The sequence below is a fragment of the Dendrobates tinctorius genome, unplaced genomic scaffold (genome assembly GCF_039654945.1).
Source record: "Dendrobates tinctorius isolate UK_male_01 unplaced genomic scaffold, ASM3965494v1 ptg000251l, whole genome shotgun sequence".
Lineage (NCBI taxonomy): Eukaryota > Metazoa > Chordata > Amphibia > Anura > Dendrobatidae > Dendrobates > Dendrobates tinctorius.
In genome coordinates this window covers 1943727-1957734 of record NW_027361918.1, presented here as the reverse complement: position 1 = coordinate 1957734, position 14008 = coordinate 1943727, and the positions used below count along the sequence as shown (strand labels likewise).

Genomic DNA, 14008 nt, shown 5'->3' with positions numbered 1-14008 from the left:
GCATTAATAATTCCCTCACTGCAGCGGTCAAATCGCCCGTGCACAAGCAGCCCGTCCGGCAACTAATTATCCTAGGTGTAGTTCCCTGACTGACCTGAGGGTAAGGGGGGCGCCGGAGAGCTGCGAGTTCCAAAGTGGAACTGAAAAGTGGGATATCCATAAATCCCCACAGTTCGTGGAAGCTAAAAGTGGTGGGGACATCCAAAGTAACCCCCCTGTGATAAATTGATAGGGCAAGACTAGCTTGCAGGTTTTTTATCACATGGTATCAGCGGTGGGATAAATAAGATAAGCCCCCTGCGCCTGTGATAGCTGTGTGTCGGCAGTGCATCACATCCCCCCGTCTGTGGTATATTGGTGTCAGCAGGTGGGATCATTACAATCCGCATGAAAATCGCAAGCAAATCCGCAATTAAAATGCATCAAATCCGTAGAAAAAAACGCAGAGAAAGCCCATCAAAAACTGCAATTAAAAACCGCACCAAAAAAATTAAAATTCGCACATAAAACGCGCAAAACCACAATAAAGATTACCAAATCCGCAGCTGCGTTTTCTGCCAGGAGATGCAGATTTTGTGCAGAAAATTCTGTACACAAATCTGCAACGTGTGCACATACCCTCAGGGGATTGATTCTCGAATTGCTTGAGTTTGCATTAACACATGATTTTTTCGTTTTCATGGGGTCCTTTTTCCTGCAGCTCCAGGGTACAGCCATGGGAGCGGCCTTTGCACCCTCCTATGCTAATCTGTTCCTGGGACTGTGGGAACGGGACCTCTTCCTGTCAAAGCAACAGGCATCAATGGATCGGGTCCATTGATGACATTCTCTTGATCTGGCAGGGACCACTACCTGAGCTCTATTATTTAAACCGGCGAAAAACAATCATTTAATATCCGTTTGACCTTTTTTTGCCATACTGAGAAAGTGGAATTTCTGGGTGTCGTGGTGAGGAAAGATTCCACCGGTCTGGTACAGACTGAAATCTTCCGCAAGCAGAAAAAAGCTGAAAAAAAACACTGCAAAAATGTAATGTGTGAACATAGCCTAAATGGTAATCATAATCTGCTCCTGCCTATTCATCTGTCTCCACATCCTCCTTGCCCCAATACCCATTACCTGCACTCAGACAGATCCTTGATGATGATGGCTCATGTAGCTTAATATGTAAATCTTTATTATAATGATGGCCGTAGCGGACATAACAGCTCGTTCTTCCAATTGTGTCCCCCTGTTCACTTATAGATTGTAGATGGTAAACAGCGGAACCTCACTCCTCCTGTAACTGGTGAATTGTGCTACATTGTATCGTTTGTATTGTCTGTACATGTCTCTGATAAATCTTTATGACTCACACCATCGGCTCGTATGGAGAATCTGCCATGTGCACCGGCACACCGGCTCTTCATGGTGCACAGGAACAGCACCGGTACCTATAGAGCGCTCGTCTGAACGAGCCCTGGGGAAACTAGTCACGGAGCCGTCAGGAGGACGGACACTCGGCTTACTCCAACCCCTGCACTATGGCAATCACCGTAAACATACCAGTAGACCCACTAGTCAAAGGCTAATGAAAAATGGAACAAAAAACCAAAGGAGCAACTCAAAGCTTTATTGTAAATCCCATAACGCTGCAGCGGGCGGATGTAAGACTTCCTGTGCAAGATGGGAAAGAAGGAAACAAAATCTCCCACAGACATAATTTGCACTTATTGATGCACACCTGGTCAATATCTTGAATTAGCATTTGGCAATCAACAGAAGAAATGAGACTTCAGTATAAGAACGTCTTTCATGTTTCGGATCTTCTCCCGGCTTTGGCGACTTATAAATCATAATGCAGGATACTAAATATATTGCAAATTTCTTTATTTTTTGCCCAATCCCATCACTTTTATCCTTAAATACAATTTGTATGAAGATCAAAACTGACACAACATATAAATGTACAATCATTATGTTTCTGTTCTCCTTATGGCCACAATTATTGTCCTCAAAGGATCCAGGCCACAGATGACCTCAGCTAAATGTAATGTAGGTGTTCGGCAAATCCAGTGCATTCCAGAAAAAAGACTGCCCCCGTTAACCCCTTAGTGACAGAGCCAAATCTTAAAAATCTGCCCAGTGTCACTTTATGTGGTGATCGCTCAGGAACGCTTCCACAAATTCCAGTGATTTTGAGATTGTTTTATCGTGACACGATATACTTTACAATAATGGTAAATTTAGGTTGATAGTTTTTATAAATAAACACAAAACGTATCAGAAATTTGACAAATGTAAAAAAATAGCAATTTTCAAACTTTGAATGATTATCTCTTTAATTCAGATCGAAATACCATAGCAAAACATTAATAAATAATATTTCCCACATGTCGCTTTACATCAGCACCATTTGTAAAACATTATTTTATTTTGTTAGCACTTTAGGAGGTATAAAAATCTGACAGTAATTTTTCATTTTTTCATGGAAATTTACAAAATTATTTTTTTAGGGACCTATCCAGGTCTGAAGTGACTTTAGGGGTCCTATATATTGGATAATCCCCAAAGTGAAAAACAGCACCTCTTGACATACTGAAAACTTCTGTCAGGTAGTTTATTAACCCTTCAGGTGCTTTTCAGGAATTAATACAAAGTGGCATGATAGGAATGAAAAAGTTGATTTTTACAACCTGACTTTTGAAGAGGCCGCTACATACAGCAGACTCTAAGGCCTCTATATACAGCAGACTATAAGGCCGCTATATACAGCAGACTCTAAGGCCTCTATATACAGCAGACTCTAAGGCCTCCATATACAGCAGACTCTAAGGCCTCCATATACAGCAGACTCTAAGGCCTCCATATACAGCAGACTCTTAAGGCCTCTATATACAGCAGACTCTAAGGCCTCTATATAAGGCAGACTCTAAGGCTAGTTTCACACTAGCGTTTATGAGCGCAGCGACGGCCTGCGCACGGCCGCCGCTAAGCCCCGCCCCCTGCCGGTAGCTCCGCCCACCGGCGCATGACGCTGCATGCGCCCTGCATCCCCTATCTTTATCACAGGGGGCGCAGGCCGTGCGCAGTATGCGTTTGGCGGCGCATGCGCCTTTTTGACGGTGCGCCGACGCAACCAAACTGCAGCAGGTTGCGTTTGGCGCAGGTCGGCGCACCGTCAAAAGGACGCATGCGCCGCCAAACGCATACTGCGCACGGCCTGCGCCCCCAGTGATAAAGATAGGGGACGCAGGGCGCATGCAGCGTCATGCGCCGGTGGGCGCAGCTACCGGCGGAGGCGCGGCAGGGGGCGGGGCTTAGCGGCGGCAGTGCGCAGGCCGTCGCTGCGCTCATAAACGCTAGTGTGAAACTAGCCTAAGGCCGCTATATACGGCAGACTTTAAGGCCTCCAAATACGGCAGACTCGAAGGCCTCTATATACAGCAGACTCTAAGGCCGCTATATACAGCAGACTCTAAGGCCACTATTTGGTTGTGAATTGCCACAGCAAACATCAGGCCCACACAATCATGATCTCAGGGTGCAGATGGGGATAAAGAGGGAGAAGCCACACTTTTAAACATTTATGATATAGTTACTACTGACAGCAGCATCTAAAGGGTTAAACTGATATGGACGGTGACAACACTGATCGTGGCTGATGCAGCAAGTTGTCAGCTATAGTGGACAGCCGACAGCTGCTGGATTGTCACATGTATTGAGATGCTATTCTCTTATATCTCAGGTCATTTAAAAGATGTATTAACGGTCATTAAGGGGTTAAATTGGAAACACTGACACTCACCTCTTGTGCCGATGCCATTTCAACGGTCTGCACTCGCTCTCCCCGAGCTGACGTGAGGTTGTTACGTCACATGAGCCCTGCGCGCAATCAGCGCTGGCGTCACTGTCCTCGCCTTCAGACATATAAGTAATTAACAGGAAGTCAGAGCTTATGTGCCCGACTGCCGGGAACAGTGAAGCCGGTGCTGACTGAGCGCAGTTTCGGGAGAGCGAGTGCTGACAGTGCTAAAATGGCACAGGAGGTGAGTATAAGTGTTTCTAATTTAGCGAGGGTAAACATTCAAGATTGAGAAAGATTTCATAGCAGTGGACAAATTCTTTAAAGTTTACAAACATTTTTACATTTTGAAACAAAGTGGTATATTCTTTGTAAAACTGTAAAAAAAAATGTAGATAATTGTAAAAATGTTTCATATTAAACAGCTCCCCCCTGTGTGTGACTTCTCTGATGACTATGAAGTTTGTCTTTGCTAATAAAGCTTTTTCCACATTCTGAGCATGAGTACGGCTTCTCTACTGTGTAACTTCTCTGCTGTTTCACCTTAAATGATTCCTTTAAAGAAACATTTTCCACGCTCTGAACATGAATTTTCTTATGTCTGAGAAGACTTGATTCATATATAAAAGAGATCCCACATTCGCTACAAGTAACTGGATTCTCTCCAGTGTGATCTCTTTGATGATCACTTAGCAGGGCTTCAGTATTAAAACATTTTCCACATTCTGAGCATGAATACGTTTTTTTTTCTGTGTGAACACTCTTATGCGTATTAAAAGCTAATTCATATAAAAAACATTTCCCACATTCTGAGCATGAATACGGCTTTTCTTCTGTGTGCATTTTCACATGATTCATAAGATTTGATTTACTCACAAAGGATTTTCCACATTCTGAACAAGTATACGCATTTCCTGTGTGAATTCTCTCATGTGCAGTAAGACTTTGTTTATATTTAAAAACTTTATGACATATTGAACATGAATACGGATTCTCTCCTGTGTGAGTTCTCTGATGTCTAATAAGACTTGAATTACAAGTAAAACATTTTCCACATTCTGAACATGAATACGGCTTCTCTCCTGTGTGAATTTTCTCATGTGTAACAAGATTAGATTTAGCCATAAAACATTTCCCACATTCTGAACATGAATACGTTTTTTTTTCTGTGTGAACACTCTTATGCATATTAAAAGCTGATTCATATAGAAAACATTTCCCACATTCTGAGCATGAATACGGCTTTTCTTCTGTGTGCATTTTCACATGATTCATAAGATTTGATTTACTCATAAAGAATTTTCCACATTCTGAACATGTATATGCATTTCCTGTGTGAATTCTCTCATGTGCAGTAAGACTTGCTTTATGTTTAAAAACTTTAGGACATATTGAGCATGAATACGGCTTCTCTCCTGTGTGAGTTCTCTGATGTGTAATAAGACTTGAATTAGAAGTAAAACATTTCCCACATTCTGAACATGAATACGGCTTCTCTCCTGTGTGAGTTCTCTGATGTGTAATAAAACTTGATTTAGAAGTAAAACATTTCTCACATTCTGAACATGAATACGGCTTCTCTCCTGTGTGAGTTCTCTGATGTGTAATAAAACTTGATTTAGAAGTAAAACATTTTCCACATTCTGAACATGAATACAGCTTTTCTCCAGTGTGAATTTTCACATGTGTAACAAGATTAGATTTACCCATAAAACATTTTCCACATTGTGAACATGAATACGGCTTTTCTCCTGTGTGAATTTTCATATGAGTCATAAGATTTGATTTACTCATAAAGAATTTTCCACATTCTGAACAAGTATATGCATTTCCTGTGTGAATTTTCTCATGTGCAGTAAGACTTCTTTTATATTTAAAAACTTTATGACATTTTGAACATGAATACGGCTTCTCTCCAGTGTGAATTCTCTGATGTGCAACAACATGTGATTTTAAAGCAAAACATTTCCCACATTCTAAACATGAATATGGCTTTTCTCCTGTGTGAATTCTCTCATGTATACCAAGATTAGATTTAACCAGAAAACATTTTCCACATTGTGAACATGAATACGGCTTTTCTCCTGTGTGAATTTTCACATGAATCGTAAGATTTGATTTACTCATAAAGAATTTTCCACATTCTGAACAAGTATATAAATTTCCTGTGTGAATTCTCTCATGTGCAGTAAGACTTTTTTTATATTTAAAAACTTTATGACATTTTGAACATGAATACGGCTTCTCTCCAGTGTGAATTCTCTGATGTGTAATATGACTTGATTGATGAGTAAAACATTTACCACATTCTGAACATGAATACGGCTTCTCTCCTGTGTGAATTCTCTCATGAGTAACAAGACTAGATTTAAATATAAAACATTTTCCACATTCTGAACATGAATACGGCTTCTCTCCTGTGTGAATTCTCTCATGTGTAACAAGATTAAATTTAAATATAAAACATTTTCCACATTCTGAACATGAATACGGCTTCTCTCCTTTATGTATCCTCCGATGTCTAAAAAGATGATATTTGTGTGAAAAGCATTTCTTACATTCTGAACACGAATACGGCTTCTTTCTTGTGTGACTTCTCTTACATTTAACAAGATGTTCTCGATGTACATTAAGGGTAATGAGGTTTTCTCCTGAGGACTGACACAGGATATCTTCATCTTTGACATTATATTCTAGCGAGAACATCACATTTCCTCCAGAACGATAACTTGCATTATCTGTTTTAAAAAAATGATATTTTTATTTACATCACAATTTTAAATGTAAAGGCTCATCCATATCCCATCTTTGATCCAGGATAGGGAATCTAGAAGAAATATTCTGGCATCCAAAGCATGTCCCCCAATCACAAGGGGAACAGAAGGTGCAGGATATGGGATCCTCCAATGGTTCTTGCTTCCCCAGTAACTGTGAAATGCTCATCAATCATCAGGGGTAGCACAAAGGAGACCCCTGGACTTCCAGACCACGTCCCGGAGCAAAATTGCTCCTCTTCCATAGTTCTGAAGGCAAAGATTCCTGCTCCCATCTTAGGACTGAGGCAGTCATCCTTGTAATGTAAGGATAATGTAAAAACTACACATCAGAGCACATTCACACAAAGAACAAAATAATAAATATACTAACTGGAAATTACAGACACGAGTATGTACAGCCTGGGACAGTAGTGAGGCTGTATTATATCTGCCAGTCCGACCACAGAAAAGGTCACAAAGGAATGACCGAGGTCTCCTCTTACCTGGTAACACAAGAGGCCGGTGCTCCCCCACCACAACGTCGTTATACTGATCCCAGTGTCCTTCTACATAATCCCACTCCTCCATGGAGAAATAGAGAGCGACATCCTGACACCGGAGAGGAACCTGACAACCAACGAGAGAGACATCACCCAGAATCCTCCAGTGTATACTGTATAATCTCCCAGCAGTCTCCTCTCATCACCCAGAATCCTCCAGTGTATACTGTATAATCTCCCAGCAGTCTCCTCTCATCACCCAGAATTCTCCAGTGTATACTGTATAATCTCCCAGCAGTCTCCTCTCATCACCCAGAATCCTCCAGTGTATACTGTATAATCTCCCAGCAGTCTCCTCATCACCCAGAATCCTCCAGTGTATACTGTATAATCTCCCAGCAGTCTCCTCTCATCACCCAGAATTCTCCAGTGTATACTGTATAATCTCCCAGCAGTCTCCTCTCCTCACCCAGAATATTCCAGTGTATACTGTATAATCTCCCAGCAGCCTCCTCTCTGCTCATCACTTAGAATCCTCCAATTGTGATCTCCCAGCAGTCTCCTCTCATCACCCAGAATCCTCCAGTGTATACTGTATAATCTCCCAGCAGTCTCCTCTCCTCACCAAGAATCCTCCAGTGTATACTGTATAATCTCCCAGCAGTCTCCTCTCATCACCCAGAATCCTCCAGTATATACTGTATAATCTCCCAGCAGTCTCCTCTCCTCACCAAGAATCCTCCTGTGTATACTGTATAATCTCCCAGCAGTCACCTCTCATCACCCAGAATCCCCCAGTGTAGTCTCTCTGCAGTTTCCTCTCCTCTCCCAGAATCCTCCAATGTATACTGTACAATCTCCCAGCAGTCTCCTCTCATCACCCAGAATCCCCCAGTGTCGTCTCCCAGCAGTCTCCTCTCATCACCCAGAATCCTCCAGTGCATACTGTATAATCTCCCAGCAGTCTCCTCTCCTCTCATCACCCAGAATCCCCCAGTGTAGTCTCCCAGCAGTCACCTCTCCGGTCAGCAGCTCGGTGATCTTGCTGGCCAGGTCTAGGACCTTCTTCTCTGGTGTCGGGCAGTGCAGGGGTTCTGTGATGGGGCTCTGGATTTTGCTCCGTCCTCCGGACATACAGGGGGTCACACGGTCCCCGGACGTCTTCTTCACCACCGTGTGCTCCTGTGTACAGTGACAGACGCTGATCACCACAGATTCTATCCATCTTTTCAGTCCTGTTATATTACTAGAGATCAGAGTGATCTCATGGGAGACTCTCACCTTTCCCTTTAACAAGTCGATTATCTCCAGGGCGAGGAGTAATACTCTTGCCGTCATGTTGCTTTTGTCCTGGTCGATCCTCGTTGGGTCATTTTTCCTCCTGACGTCCTGGTACTGATCCTTCTGTCCTTCCATGTACTCCCACTCCTCCATGGAGAAATAGACAACGGCATCCTGACACCTGACAGGAACCTGACAAACATACAGTTAGGTGCAGAAATCATTGGCCAGTGACGAGTCCTCGTGATTTCAGCTCTGCAGGCCGCTAGTTTTTGTTTACATTTTTTATTTAAAATTAAAATTAGTTGAAATTAAAGTGGAAAATTTCAGGGATAACCCTGTCACGGTGTCCTTCTCCGATACCACACAATCAACAGAGGGAGGGAAGCAATCTTATGACCTTTATTATAGGAAAAACTAACATGAATGCAGTTCAGTAACAGGATGAATGTCCAAGGAGATGAGAGTCCAATAGCCCAGCAGACAGAGGATAAAATGGGTCCATATGCTTCCCCTTCACTCCGACGTGCCGTCTTCTCACGATCATCACCACACAGGGTCTGACTTGAACAGCTCCTGTCCTCCCCAGCCCCCTCCTTATGTCCTGGGCTAGTCAGACAGGTTGGGGCAGTTTTCAGGCCTCCCAGACCTGACAAAGGTGCCTTGGGGATTAAGGCACTACAGGGGGTTCATCAACAGGCATAGATACAGTCAGGCTGCAGCCAGGAAGGGAGCTAATTCAATTATCAGACTTCTGGAAGGTATTTGAGACTCTAGACAATATGGGAAATACACAGAATGATACAGGGCAACAAGAGAACACTATGGAAATACATAATATATAAATATACTAAATATATAAATATACACACAATGATACCCACATAACATATCACACCATCACAAACCCCTTCACTCTCAGACTGCTTTCACCTTATTGACCAGACTAAATTTTACAATTCTGACCACTGTCCCTTTATGAGGTACAGCTTCCATGGTTCCTGGTGATTCTGAGACTGTTTTCGCGTGACATATTGTACTTAACGATATCAAACAAATCTTACTGCTTATTTGTGTTTATGAAATATTGGAAATTTGGTGAAAATGTAGCAAATTTCAAACTTGTACTTTATATGCCCTTAAACTATATAACAATATCACACAACCTAGTCACTAAATAAAATTTCCCACACGTCTACTTAACATGAGGAGAATTTTTGAAACATAATTTTTTTTTGTTAGGAAGTTATAAGGGTTAAAAGGTGACCAGAGATTTCTCCAACAATCTTTTCAAAACCATTTTTTTTTATATTGATCACATTTGAAGTAACTTTGGGGGGCTATATTACAGTAAATACCCACAAGTGACACCACTGTGAAAACCACACCCCTTAAAGCATATTAACCCTTCAGGTGCTTCACAGTAGATAAAGCAATGTGGAAGAAAAAAAAATTAACATTTTACTTTTTTTTTTTTACAAAAATATTACTTTAGCACCAATTTATTTTATCACAATTGAAGCAGGAGAAAATGGTCCACATAATTTGTTGTGTAATTTCTCCTGAGTACGCTGACAGCCCATAAGTGGAGAAAAATTACTGTTTGGGTGCACAGCAGAGCTTGGAAAGGGAAGGAGCGCTGCTTGACTTTTTGAACGCAAAACCGGAATTGAGAGTTGTCATGTTGTGTTTGGAGAGCCCCTGAGGTGCCTTAACAGTGGAAATCCCCCACAAGTGACCCCATTTTGGAAACTGGACCCCTCAAGAAATTTATCTAGATGTGGAGTGAGAAGGTTGAATTCACAAGGGCTTCATAAAAATTACAATTTTATTTTAGCCCCAAATTTTACATTTTCACAAGGGTAACAGTAGAAAATGGACCCCAAAATTTGTTGTGCAATTTCTCGAGTACCCCGATACCCTATGCGTGGGGGGAAAACTACCGATTGGGCACACAGCATGGTTCGGAAAGGAAGGAATGACAATTAGGCACCCAGACTTTGATGGCATGGTCAGCGGATGTCATGTCGCATTTGGAGAGCCTCTGATGTGCCTAAACAGTGGAAACTTCCCACAAGCGACATCATTTTGGAAGCTAGACCCCTCAAGGAATTTATCTAAATGTGTGGTGAGCACAGAATTTTATAAAGTTGAGCTGTGAAAATGAAAAAAAAATAAATTCCCACAAATGTTGTTTTAGTTTTTTCATTTTCACAAGGATAGCAGGAGAAAATGGACCCCAAAATTTGTTGTGCAATTTCTCCTGAGTATGCCGATACTCATATGTGGTTGAAAACTACTTTTGAAGCAAAGTGCAAAGCTAAGAAAGGAAGGAGCGCCATATTGGAGTTCAGAGTTTGCTTGATTGGTTAGAAGGTGCCAAGTCACATTGACAGAGCCCCGGAGGCCCCAGAACAGCAGAACCGCCCATAAGTGACCCCATTTTACAAACTACACCTCTCAATGAATTCATCTAAGGGTGCAGTGATCATATTGACACCCCAGGTGTGTCACAGAATTTTATTCCATTCGGTAATGAAGAAAAAATAATTACGTTTTTATTACAAAATTAAATTTAGCCCCAGATTTTACATTTTCACACAGGTAAATGGGCAAAATGGCACTAAAATTTGTCCCAAAGTTTCTGCTGAACGTAGAAATACCCCATATGTGGCTGTACAGTACTGATTAGCCATATGGCGAGACTCTGGAGGGACAAACCGCTATTTGCCTCCTGGACACCAGATTTTCCAAGAATAGTCTGCGCACTTCGTATACAGAGCCCCTAGATGCTAGAAGAGAAGAATCCCCTCAAGTGACCCCATTTTGGAAATTATACACCTTTAGGAATTTATCTACAGGTGCAGTGAAGATTTGACGTTATGGGTGTTTTCCAAAAACAAGCAGCAGTGGATGCTGAGTGAAAATTGCTAATCTGCCATTGTAGTGATCAGTACGTTACGCCCAGCTCGTTCTTCTGGAGACATGCACCGTAAATTAGTTGGGCTCTCATAGCTACAGCAATCCAAAACATGTGGACACTAAATGTGGTTTAGGCACACTGGGGCTCAGAATGCGGGAAGATTTTAGATTTATGCAGGGGGGCTTTTAGATTTGGAAGTGCAGAATTCACTAGCTTTCTTTTTGGGGAGCGGTGAAGCTTTTCCAGAACCTTTGTGCAACTAGTAAAGCAGAAGCCCTCTATGTTTCCATTACCAGATGACGGGCCTGAGTGGGGACTTTTTTTGTGGATTGAGTTGAAGCTTTTATTGGGAACATTTTACATAACGTTTGGGATCATATTTATCCGGCGCTCTACGCTGAGCACTGATATCGGAGTTTTCCTCTGAATCTCCGAGTGACACGACTCAGATGAAACCCCCCCTTTGGATCCATTCACTATAGTGAGGCAACAAAGTTACTCTGGACTCCGTCTGGCCTCTGTTTCGCGGTTTCCTTCTTTTCAGAAGTGCACAAAACTGTGGCCAAAGGCACTTTTATGCAATCCTAAAAGGACGGACAACCCCGGATCACAGGTGCTGTAGCGTCCACAGTGCCTCCATCTGCCTCATTATAGGGAATTTTCTGCCAGGGTTGTCTGAATCACGTATTTCAGAGATTTACATGGAAACCCCGATGTAAGCGCTCAGCTTAGAGCACAGGATAAATGTGCGCCGAGTCTTACTGCAATCTTTGGGAGGCAGAATTAAAAAAATCAACAGCATGTGAAGAATTGGATTTATTTTTTATGCCATTCCTCGTGTGGTGTAAGGATTAGGTGACTTAATTCTTCAGGTTGGTACGATCACAGCGATACCATATTTACTGCCGGTTTTTATGTTTGGCTGCAGTCTCACAGTATTGTGAAAACCAGCTTTTCCATCACCACATTTTGAGAGCCATAATTTTTCATATTTCAGCCGACAGTCATGTTATGGCTTGTTTTTTGCGGGTCGAGCTTACGTTTTTATTTGTACCATGTTCGGGCACATGACATTTTTCGATCGCTTTTTATTCAGATTTTTGGGAGACAGAATGAACAAAAACCAGCAATTCAGGAAGAGTTTTTTATTTTTTAAATACCATTCCACGTGTGGTAAAATTGGTTAGACAGCTTTATTATTTGGGTCAGTACAATGACAGAGAAACCTCATTTTAGGTTTTGGCGCTTTTACATAAAAACTATTTTAGAAAAAATAATTATTTTTGCATCGCTTTATTCTGAGCGTGATAACTTTTTTTATTTTTCGGCTGATGGAGATGTTTGGCAGCTAGATTTTTTGCGGGACAAGATGATGTTTTCAGCGGTACCATATTTATTTATATCAGTCTTTTTAATCGTGTTTTATTGCACTTTTTGTTCGGCGATATGATAAAGCATTGTTTTTTGCCTACTTTTTTATTTTTATTTTTTTTTACAGTGTTCACTGAAGGGGTTATCTAGTGGGACCGTTATACAGAGCAGGTCGTTACGGACACGGCGTTACCAAATATGTGTACTTTTATTTTTTTTATTTACATAAATACATTTATTTATTGGTAATTTTTCTTTGAGGATTATTAAAAAAAAAATATTTTTACACTTTGTATTTTTTTTACTTTACTACATTGTCCCAGTATGGAACATTACTACAGTATATATTCTTGTATAAGCTGACCCCCCTAATTTTGCCACAAAAAACTGGGAAAACATATTGACTCGTGTATAAGCCTAGGGTGGAAAACGCAGCAGCTACTGGTAAATTTTAAAAATAGATACCAATAAAAGTAAAATTAATTGAGACATCAGTAGGTTAAATGTTTTTGAATATCCATATTGAATCAGGAGCCCCGTATAATGCTCCATACAGTTCATGATGGGCCCCATAAGATGCTCCATACAAAATATGCCCCATATAATGCTACACAAAGGTTAATAATGGCCCCCGTAAGATGCTCTATAGAATAATATGCCCCATATGCTGCTCTAAAAAGGTTATGGCCCCATAAGATGCTCCAAAGATTATGCCCCCATATGGTGCCCCCTTAACCCCTTCATGACCAGTGACAGCGTATGCATCATGAAAGTCAGTGCCATTCTGACCAATGACACATATGCTCTGTCATGACTTCAAAGCCCCCCTGCGGGTCGGGTGACCGGGATCAATGAAAGGTCACCCGACCCGCAGCTACAGTTGGCTTTGTACTTCACCCCAGGGGGGGAGGCTTCGCCCCCCCACCCCCCGAGGCTACGATCGCTCTGATTGGCTGTTAAAAGTGAAACAGCCAATCAGAGCAATAGTAATATTTCATCAACGAAAATTGATGAAATATTACAATCCAGCCATGGCCGATGCTACAGTAGCATCGGACATGGCTGGAGACCCAGATCCGACCCCCCCACACCGACTCACGGGGCCGATCGGCCCCCGATACCCACTGACGGCGGCAATGTACCGCCGCCGTCATCATCAGCTCCCCTCCCCTTCTCTCCGTTCCCCCCACCTTCCGACCCCCCCCTCAGCCCCCCAGTACCTCCGATGTCCCGCTCTGGCTCCCGGTGTCCCACCGTCCTGCTTCATGGGCGCCATCTAGGAAAATGGCAAACGCTGCAGATTCTTATTCATTCATTTTGATCACTATGATATTCTTTCACAGTGATCAAAATGAAAAAAATAGTAAATAAACCCCACCTTTATCACCCCCAT

At 42.0% G+C, this 14008-nt stretch overlaps 1 protein-coding gene across 3 annotated transcripts in view; it reads right to left on the bottom strand.

Moving 5' to 3' along the window:
• Positions 1-3360: 3360 nt before the first annotated feature.
• The window catches only part of LOC141065417 (uncharacterized), a 29767-nt gene continuing 19119 nt past the window's right edge, over positions 3361-14008 (bottom strand). Inside the window, exons 2-5 of one of the 3 annotated variants that reach the window (XM_073557894.1) lie at positions 8322-8513; positions 8058-8219; positions 7044-7167; positions 3361-6522 (exon numbers count right to left, since the gene is read on the bottom strand). In XM_073557894.1, the coding sequence (XP_073413995.1) occupies positions 4202-6522; positions 7044-7167; positions 8058-8219; positions 8322-8513 (2799 nt within the window). In that variant the 3' untranslated portion in view covers positions 3361-4201. Of the gene's footprint in view, positions 6523-7043; positions 7168-8057; positions 8242-8321; positions 8514-14008 lie in introns of those variants that run through there. The other 2 variants (XM_073557893.1, XM_073557895.1) reach the window with 2 other exon arrangements.